The 10602-nt window shown below is 40.2% G+C and overlaps 1 protein-coding gene across 1 annotated transcript in view; it reads left to right on the top strand.

Annotated features, from left to right (window-relative positions):
• ITGA2 (integrin, alpha 2 (CD49B, alpha 2 subunit of VLA-2 receptor)) overlaps positions 1–10602 on the top strand; it is a gene marked incomplete at its 5' end in the record, with an annotated part of 32569 nt that overhangs the window by 8433 nt on the left and 13534 nt on the right. Inside the window, 9 exons of the mRNA XM_010149530.1 lie at positions 9–154; positions 844–987; positions 2713–2916; positions 3693–3829; positions 5301–5440; positions 6409–6560; positions 7605–7715; positions 8155–8237; positions 9045–9186. Coding sequence (XP_010147832.1) covers positions 9–154; positions 844–987; positions 2713–2916; positions 3693–3829; positions 5301–5440; positions 6409–6560; positions 7605–7715; positions 8155–8237; positions 9045–9186 — 1259 coding nt within the window. The remainder of the gene's footprint in view (positions 1–8; positions 155–843; positions 988–2712; positions 2917–3692; positions 3830–5300; positions 5441–6408; positions 6561–7604; positions 7716–8154; positions 8238–9044; positions 9187–10602) is intronic.

Raw genomic sequence — 10602 nt, 5'->3', positions numbered from 1 at the left:
TTCCCTAGGTTATTCTGTTGCTGTACTCTCAACTCAGAGCTCCATCTATTTTGTTGCTGGTGCACCAAGATCCAACTACACCGGCAGAGTAGTGGTTTATGATGTTGACAGCAGTGGTAATATCGCAATTGTGCAGTCCCAGAGAGGCGAACAGGCACGTATATTTTGGTTGCGAATGCAGCTTTTGCAGGCTCTTCTTACAGTTTTGCAGTTTTTATTGACACAGTAGGAAATTGCAGTGTATTTGTAATGAAAATTCCTCTTTCTTGCAGTGCATTTAGAGTTCTCTTGAACTTTTCCCTGCCACTAGAATATGGGGTTAACTGTAACTCTTAAACAGTATTTTAGGAAGTCATCCAATTAGTGGTAAAAGATAATATACAAATCTACTTAATGTATCATCCTGTCAACAGTTCTAATTGGGAGAGACTCAGTGAGGTCCACTCTGCCTGAGAAGTTGTGAAGTAGGTGACATCAAAAGAGGATTTGGAAGCTTATTCTCTTTTTCTCTATTTGGAAAAGAGCAGCGAGTTTAGATGGTTTTGGTTTTGTTTGTTTGTAAGACAAATCTAAGAGTAAATCATAGATTGGGTAGTTTCATGTGCATTCCCATAGCTTATTCTCTGTGCCAAGTGGTGAAGCCATAGCAGCAGCTGCTGGTCAGAAACAGGGGACACATGATAAGGATGTAATTCTTCAAACACCGGAGTATGTTATATGGTAGTTTCATTACACTGGGCAGTTCCATTCATTAGTATTGGACTATTTCTGAGTGTAGGTTTCCTCAGTTAAGTGCTTTACAAAATCCACATACAAACACAACTCTCTTACTATTGGTTTCAGATCGGTTCCTACTTTGGCAGTGTGGTGTGTTCGGTGGATGTTAACAAGGATTCTGTGACAGATGTACTGCTTGTGGGGGCACCAATGTTTATGAATGACTTGAAGAAAGAGGAAGGGAGAGTATACATGTTTTCCATCACTAAGGTAAGCATGGCACTGTGGCAAAGCTGGCCTCAGCTTCCTGCCACTCCACCCATAAGAAGTACTGATATTTTCATTTGCAGCTGTAGGGATTTACTGTTGTTCCCTGCACTATGCTTTTACCAAGGAAAAAGCAATCCAAACTGCAATAGTACTTAGTGGCAGTGTCTGTTGTGTTAAATCAGAGGGTGATCGGGAGAGTGATCCATGGCCCCACAGCCAACTGGCGCAGCGAACTCGCTCAAGCCATCATTGCTTAGGGCTAGGTTCTTTCAAAGTAGATTGACTACATGCATGCTAAAAAGCCTTTGGCTCTGGATCTTTTCAGGACCTCTAAGTTACTGTTTAGTGTATCTTTTGCAAAGTGTTGCGAGGGGTGTTTTTGTAACGGGAAAGGGAGCACTTGCTTTTCCCTGGATGTGGCATACGGGCAGGAGTAAATGGTGCCAAGCCTGCCTGGTTAGAGGACTGTGGATGGAGCTCTTTCCAGTGCAATCTCACCCATTTTGCTTTTCAGGAGCAGCTGCAAACTTTCCCCAGAACTGCTTGTGTGTGTAATCTGGGAATAAGCCAGCTGGAACAGACCAAAATGGAGTCAATAAGCAAGTTGGTAGCTAAGTGGTATTAGTGACCAGGGGCCTGCTGCTGTAGGTGGCTCCCTGGTCCTGGTTTTAGGCACTGTGCTAAACACTGTATACAAATATTGCACAAGGTTGACCATTTCTGTGAAAAACTTAGCTCGAGGCTTTTGCTAATTAATTGTTTGCCATTTGATTTTGGCAAATCTGTTCAACACCTTGCAGTATTCCCAAAACAGTCCTAATAAATGCTGTCTGACAGTTTTTCTGCATTGTTTCATAGACTTTCACACTGGATGGTTGCTGTTACTCATTTTTTTAATGTGCTTTGAAAACAGAATAAATTGGAAGACTATCCTTACAACATTTAGTCTTTGTCAAATGTTGGGTTTAAAATTATTTAAAAATTAAGAATAATGGAAGAATGTTTTGTTGTTGGTTTGTTTGGTTGGTTTTTGTTTTGTTTTGTTTTTTAAGAACCTGGATTTGTGTAACTTGTCCATATTGCGCAAATAATACTTTTCTAGTCATTAAAAAAAATAACTTGGCTGGTATTTCTAACATTTTAGCAGAGTGTGGTAACTGAGGTTAGAGATGAGAACGATATTTGGCAGAGAGTTGAATTTAAGCTAGTGTAAATGTGATTATTTAACTATAAAGATCTCCAATCTTTCTTTCTTCATTGGCACTGGAGAGGTCAGGAGTTTAGCATTTAGACACATGTTTTTTGCATTAGTTTAGTTAGGAAATTCCATTTCTGTTTCAAAGAATTATGTCCAGTTACATAATTTCCATTCCCTCTGCATAAAAACTGGTAATCCAAAACTGGAAACTGTATTTTTCAATGTATTGTGAAACTTTTAGAACAGTCAGATGAGGACAGTGAGAGCATTTAAGCTTCATACATATGGTTATATTTGCTGTTAGTGCTTTGCATAGCATGCTTTAATTTTGCTGTGTAATGCTTGCCAAGACTCTGAGACATAATGCAAACTGAATGGACAATACAATGGGGAAGGAATTTAGGGTTGAGCAGTCCAAGGGGAATGTACTGGAAAACAAAAACAAAAAACAATGCACATAGATACTGCTCCTATATCTAGATAGGTCCAATGATAGCTGTGGTTTTGCTTTTTCTTCTTTTTTAAAGGGAATTTTGGATCAACAAAAACTCCTGGAAGGTCCACAAGGGTCAGAAAATGCTCGCTTTGGATCAGCGATCGCAACGCTTGCAGACATTGATTTGGATGGCTTTAATGATGTTGTAATAGGTGCACCACTGGAAAACCAAAACTCTGGAGCAATTTACATTTACAATGGATTTCAAAAGACTATACATACCAAATATTCTCAGGTAATTAACTTTGTTGCATAATGATGTACTCAGTGCCTTTAGATCTGTTAGAGGAAAACGGAAGGATTTTCTGTCTTTTAAATGGTTGCTGTTTCATACTCTTAAAGGAGGACTGTTATTCTCATGGTTTATTTCAAGTTTTGTGCCTCTCCTTACCTCAGCTGTCAGCATGCCCTGCTTGATGTTGTGCTTATAACTGAAGCATGTGGAGGAAAGGACTTGAAAGAGCCTCTGTCTGAGCCTCTAAAAATTTTTGGTGCCTGCATATGAAATCAGCTAATCTCCTATACATTTTTTGACACCCATTATTCAGGTTTTATGGTAGAGGTACAGAAGTGAAGATTAGATAAATCCCAGCTCTGTAAATTATAACTACGTAGTATTAAAGGAAAGGACTTTCAAGAGTCTTTGAATATCCTGTATGCTAATGTAATGGTAATTTTAATGTCACTTTCCATCCAGACCTTCTGATTGCAGAAAGTATTTGTTAGAAGTCCTGTTAAGCTTCCTATTCTTTGAGTTGCTCAATGTGAGATGGAAAAAGTTTCCAGTAAGTACTAGCTGGCATGCAGCAGTCAGTTAGTTGATGTACTACCAAGACAGAAAACTCTAGTCCATTGTCTGCTCCAACAGGAGAGGAAAAAGTGCTTAAAAGCATATTGTTAAGCAATACATTGCGTATACAGGGAATATCAGTGAAAATCCATGGCCTAGGCTGCTATCTACAGACTTAAGCAGGCTTGTGGAAAACTCAGTAACCAAACTCTCTTTCCCAGAAAATTTTAGGATCGGATTCTGCTTTTGGACAACGTCTCCAATTCTTTGGAAGATCAGTAGATGGCCATAGAGACTTAGATGGCGATGGCATTACTGACGTATCAGTTGGTGCTGATGGAAATGTGGTTCTGCTATGGTTGGTAAACCTTTGGAAAGGAAGCACTTAATGATTCAGATGCAAGTTGAGCATTTAGTTAATTAAACAACAAAACAAACAAATCAAAAAGCTCTTTCATTCCATGTGTTTGAGCTAATGCACTTAGTGCCTCATCACTGCTATCATAGCTAGCTGAAAAACTGCATTAGACTAAACCTCTTCGAAGCACATATCATCAGACCATTGAAAGCCAAGGCAGTGCCGGGGACAGAGCCAGGGCACTGGGAGGGAAGCCAGGTGGTGGGGGCTGCTGGGATGGACCTGGGCAGGGATGGGGAGGGCCAGGAAACAACCCTGCCAGTTGCTGCTGTGCAGGCACATGGTCCAGAGGGAAGGGGCAGCAGCAGGGAGTGGAGCTTGCTTGAGAATATTTGTAACAGCAGGCTGTGTACTTCAGTACTCAAGTACAGTTTTGATAGCTGAGCCAGAGATGGATGAAACCACTTCCAATGCAACCTACATGACCTTTACTGAATGGCAGGTTGATACGGTGGAGAGAGTTGTCCTGCAGGTTAAGGACAGAGAGCAGTGAAAGAGTTGACACCTATTTCTGGCAAGAAACCCATCTTTTCTGGCATGTGGCCTTAGAGCAATCTGAGTATTTTCACAAAATAAAGAAGAAAGGCTTCACAGAACCCAGATCTTCTGCCTCCCTAAGTATTGTGTATTTTCCACTACTTCCTTGAGGAGCTAAATTAAAATGCAGCTTGTGTTCTTATCTGTCGCCTGTCTTCTTGCCTGAGGCTCCCCATTGTAAGAAGAAAACTTCTCTGAATTGCTACTTATTTCATAATGAAAGAAGATTATTAAAAATGAATGGTCAGTTTGGACCTTTGACCCACAATAGAACTGCTGCTGGTGGGAATTGCATTAAAGAAAATTATGCTCCATGGAGTACCAGCATTTATTTAGATTTGATTAATGAAGATGCTCATTTTTCTTTCACTCTGGCATTTGGTCTGATTAATGAGTTTCACTTTTGATTAAAGTGTTTGTTTTTACATGCAGAGTTCCTTTGAAACTGTCCTTCAAAATCTTGATTAAGTACAAGAAAGTTGTTTTTCTGAAAAATAAGAGTATTAATTAAAATGAAGCATTGCCCTTCTTCGTCTTCCCTGGGGAGCTCAGCAACTTCCCTAAAGGACCACAATAAGGTTACTTACTGGGAAAAGAGGATAATGGCTTCGTTTTCTGTTATGTGGAGGGAAGGATTAGAGGATTAGGATAAAGACATTGATTATCCATTAATTTGACATGATAAATTACTTACTGTCATTACTGAAAGCTACTGTATCAACAAATTCACTTATATGCATAGAAAAATAATTTTACCACTGCCATTAAAAAATGTTTACATTGGGAATGAAGAAAATTGATGTTCCATTTATGGATAGCAATAGACAACAGCTTCTATGTTATGCACATGTAACCTTTTAAAAATATTTTTCAGGTCACGAAGCATTGCAAATGTGTCCATAATTGTCTCATTTAAACCTGAGAAAATCAGTCTGCTGAACAAGAACACAGAAATAACTGTCAAAATATGTTTTCAGGCTACATTTAGACCTGCTAAGAGAAATAATCAAGTGGGTAAGAGTATTTCAATGACTTGTCTTATTTTAATTTCTTGAAAAGTCCATTATTCAAATGAGAAGTGGAAATTCTAAAGATACATTAGACTGAATGTCAAGAAAGGCAAAACCAGTATAGAACTTAAGTGCTTAGGAAAGTGTTTTTGAGACCCACTTTCATTACTGGCTCCATAATCTTTGAAAAGTGAGGCATTAATAGGAGAGCTGTTAAACAAACCATATAAAATGTTATTAGTAAGAAGCTGGGGTCTTTTTTAACCTGCTAGTTTCAACAGCAGACTGCAGACCTTTCTTCTCTCTTCAGTTAAAAAAAAAAAAAAATCCATAGGCTCCGTGCAGACGTCAGTGGAGAGAAGCTCTTATTTTCAGAGGACAGGAGAGCACCAAATATTTCTGAGCCCATCATGGGCCTCTCAAGAAGCTATTTAGTTAAGCGTACATGTCATGGATAACACCAGTTGGACTGTTTCAGTACTGTGTGTAGTGCCTTTAGGAACTCGTGATTGTGAGCTCTAAAATAACAATGAACTTCCACAGCATATTAGTCATAATATGAGGAGGACAGAAATTATTATGTGATTGAGGAGAAGATGCAGATTCTTTATAGTCTCCTCAGAATTCAGGGCTGTGGTTGCAAGGCCCCTTTATCTAGTGTAATCCTGGCCCTGCTTACTGGCTTCTTGCCTGAGCTGCAGGCTCAGAAACCTGCATGGAGGCTGGATTGATTGCCATTTAATGTGCTCTCTGTGGATGAGAACTTACATCAGGATTTAAACCTGTTTGACTGCTTTGGAAAACACAAGAGAAAATTTTATCATTTTGAGACTTTTCTGTGTTCAGCAAGCTACAAAAAATTAAAATATTTAGTGTGGTTTGGACGGCCTGGTCACTCCATAATGTTGAGTACAGTCATGAGATCATGGGCAATCATACTCCGCAAAAAATGTACTGCTATTCTTCTTGTAGCTATAAGGTACAATGCAACACTGGATGCAGATCTCCAGTCCTCCAGAGTGACTTCTAGGGGATTGTTCAAAGAAAATAACGAAAGGTACATGCAGAGGGATGTTGTGGTACGTCACGAGGAGAGTTGTGTTCATGACATCTTCAGTGTACAGGTAAGTGCAATTCCAAGCAGTCTTATGTGACAAAAGTGATCAGAAGAACACTCTGATGAATTTTACATCTGTAAGATAAATTTCATGATGTACTCAATGATTTATGTTTCTGAAATCTCCCACAACTGAAAAATAGTAAGAAAGATTCTCATTTGAAAAAAGGCTAATAACTCTCAAATTCAGCACAGCTTTTCAGGATAGAATAGGCAGTTCTTAATTACATAATTTAGCTTTGACATTACACAGAGCCCATAGTCCATAGTTTCAATGGATTTTAATTTCCCTCTGAGTAGATTCTTCTGTAAGAACTAAGACACATATGCAAATGTTTTCTCTCAAGCTAACAACATTTCAGGCAGAGTTCTGGTGCATGCTAACCCCAGGTACACACCTAGGAAAAAAGAATGTCTCCATCTTTCTCCAGAACCAAAGATCAAACACGGCCCCCTTAGAGATGCCTTAAGCCCCCTGCATTATGCTAAGTCAGGTAGGGTTTTTTTTTGTGCTTTGCAATGCAACTATCTTCGACTACATGATCGCATTTAGCACCATTGTGGAGCCATAAGCCACAGGGCTAAGATGGTATTCATCCAGTACTAAGAAACAGGAGACATAAGGTATATTGTGTATTAGTGTTGCTCAGGGCAAGCTGCTCTCCATGATGGAAAGGCAGAGTGGACTAGAAATTTCACTTCTGCAGTCAGGTGAGAATTAAAGTCACCTGATAGAGCCTTTTGAGGACCATCTTCTACAGCTGCAGAGAATCTGCATATTCCTTGGCCCTAGAAGTGTCTGTGATGAATAGACTCTCCAGGTATCCTAGGAAAATGAGTTTTATCATGGAACTGGCACTAAAAGCTGTTTGGCAAGAGGAGCCCGCAATAGGCAAGCTCACAACATTATTTCAGTCAAGAAATGAAGCTTTGCACTGTTACTTCTTGTTTAGACCCTGTTGAGAATTTGCATTCTCAATTTACCGTAGAATTACCAATTTCACCCTGTTTGCTGTGCTGCCAGCTGTCATCAGAGCAATGTGTTTTACAGGAACCTTCCGATGCAGTGAACTCCCTTAGTTTGCGCATTGACGTTGGCCTTGCAAATCCTGGCTCCAGCCCTGTCCTTGATATCTATTCTCCTGCATCTGTGGCCTATAGTGTAAGTATGCAGACTTATTATGGAAAAATGCATAGCTATGCATATACATGTCCAGAATATGTGGCCCCCACAAACACCAGGGAGGGACATGCAAGTGAAAACTGGTGTTGTGGTTAAGTCACTGGGCTGAAAGCAGGCATCTGGGGGAGTGTCCCCTGGTTCCTTTTATACCTTCATCTGTATTGCGTGGGCTTGCTCATACACACACACGCATCAGACACCATGGCATAACATGTTGGTTGAGCCATGTCACTGCTGATACGAGCTTCTAGTTCATGGCAAAGATTAACTTTTTTAGGTTAGTTTAGCTACAATAAAAGAGTACATAAAGGAGTGATGGAACCCCTTTGAAACACCTCAAAGGTGGTTGCACGCTACTGTCTGCAGATAATTTTAATGTTGAGCACTGTCATTCAGGAAATGTGTTTGTTTTTCATAGATTCCTTTTATTAAAGACTGTGGAGAAGATGAACTTTGTTTCTGTGATCTTGTTCTCAATGTTCAGCAGAAGGCAGATGATGGGTAAGAACTGAATCAGTGGAATGGAATCTGACATCACTGGAGTCAGATGTTTTCACCAGTAGGTTTATTTGTAGGTTTGGATGAATTTTCACATGAGAATGCCTTTCTAACTCAGCAACTACTTAGAAACAGCAGGGATAAAAAAAGCAACAGCATTTCTGTCTAAATAACTAATCAAGGTAAAAGGAGTATGATAGGAACACAGATACAGAACTCTGGCAGCTTAGACAAACCCAAGTTTTGGTACCTTAGGGACTGAGAACACTGAGCATTCAGAAGAATCATGTCTGGCTGGCTGCTCTCTGGAAAGGGAACATGCTGAGAGAGCAGTAGGGGCTGCAGCAGCCATCCGGTCCCTCCCACAGGGAGCACTGAGGATCCTGCAGCAGGCTGTGCCACCGGTGTGCTGAGGTCAGGCATTCGGGCAACCCATATCCTAAGTCCAAATGTACAGTATGCAGAGAGACAGGGCTGCCTCTTCCTGGACCTGCCACCACCCAAGTCCACCACCCACCCTCTGCCCACATTACCACTTGGGCAGAGCCCTCAAAAATGGAGCAGAGTGACTTTGACCACACATAACCAAGGTCCTGCACTTTTAAGACAGTAATTCCATTTGGTTTTAAGAAACACCATCACAGAATTTCTTACGTCAAAGGATTTAGAAAGCAGAGCATTTAAGTGCGTAGAGTGTAGGAAATGTCTTGCTGTGATTGTTATTTATTGTTGCCTACAGGCAACACATTTTCATGGTCCACAGCTGTTCTAGTACCTCTGTTTACAACAATGGACTTTATTTTTCAACAGCAAACAGCAATTTGTTGTCAGCAGCAAAAACAGAAGACTAATGTTCAATGTGAAATTGAGAAATAAAAAGGAAAATGCATATAACACCAGAATCCAGGCTACATTTTCAGACAATTTGTTTTTTGCCTCATCGTCTTTACCGGTATGTGATACCCAATCTCACTGTTTCTGTTATTGCCACTGATTTTTGAGCTGCTCAGAGAAGTTTTTTTGGGTGTTTTTCTTTCTAGTAGTGCCTATCCAAGGAAAGAATGTGTGTGCAAATCTCTCTCCCAATTTATTTTCTTGGATACCAGAATTATTCCCTTCGGCATATCGGTTTATTTAGGTCAAGGAGAGACACTGCCAACTCAGCATAAAAGTTGGCAATCTGTGGAGTTTGACCTCACCTCAGTATTTCAGTCATCTTTTCCTCACTTTAGGCCTTGGCACCCACATTTTCTGCTTGACTCCCAACAACATGCCTGAATGCAGTTGCTGTGCCACAGGGAATTTGTATGTGATAAATCAGGAATGCTGCATCGATGATGCAGCTTTAAAGCACAGACTTTGGATCTAGAAATAGTGTTACTGCCAAGGCCATGTGTTCCAGCTAGACAGTTAATCAGATTGAAATGATTGCTATACCAGAAGCTCTTCTAATGAATTTTTATCTTATAAAAGGGAAAAGAAAGGAATTATACATACTATTTTGGGTAATGCGGTAAATATATAACCTCAACTGTTGCTCCCAAACAATTCATGGTGGATGAAATCCAGACTTCAGTGCTTGGCTTATGTGGTCAGGCTGCTACTGGAGAGGTGCGTGATAATCCTAGGGGTGAAATCCAAGGGAGAGGAGGGATAGGAGCGTTCATCACTGCCCAAGAGTAGCAGTGAACAATGAACTGGCAGAAATATTCCACACAGTGCTGAGGGTGCCCCTCTACCTCCCCATCCTGTTGTGCTGCAAAATTGCTCATTCCACTCGTGCCAAAAGACCACACTGGAGCTAGGATTTTCTTTTGCTTTAAAAGCCTATTTGCTTAGAAGTATTTCAGCCTGCAAGTGAAGCTTTTGACCAAATCTGTGCCTGCTTCAATGCAGGAAGAAAAGCTTAAGCTAAAAATGTATGGGTGTTGGGTGGTTTGGGGTTTTTCTTGTAGCATAATTCATGAATGGTTACATGTCTGGTAGGGATGCGTTTAACAAAAGACAGTACATTTTAATTAATTCTTTTCAAAGTGATGATAACTAGCTATGGTCTATGAGTTTGTCTTTGATGTAGGTTGACATGATAAATATTATGCAAAGTAGTAAATAAATTCTTATGTCTTGTAGATTTTCCTAAAAAATACGAGAGACTTCTCCTCTGTACACTAACTTCAAGAGTTAGAGTATTTAACTAGCTCTCAGATCATGTAAATATGGCTGCAAAAGTTCTGCACAGAATTCTAACAAGATCAATACAGCTCAAAAGAAATTGCACGGGACTAGTTCTTGTTCCACATTTCTCCTCCCTCTCTCCTGGTCCTGCCTATTCCCCAACCAACTGCTGCATCTCTAGGAGTTACTCCTA

This window comes from Eurypyga helias, unplaced genomic scaffold (assembly GCF_000690775.1).
Source record: "Eurypyga helias isolate BGI_N326 unplaced genomic scaffold, ASM69077v1 scaffold38113, whole genome shotgun sequence".
In the NCBI taxonomy this organism is placed as follows: Eukaryota; Metazoa; Chordata; class Aves; order Eurypygiformes; family Eurypygidae; genus Eurypyga; species Eurypyga helias.
Note: the sequence above shows the minus strand (reverse complement) of the source record. Positions and strands in the feature narration are given on the sequence as shown.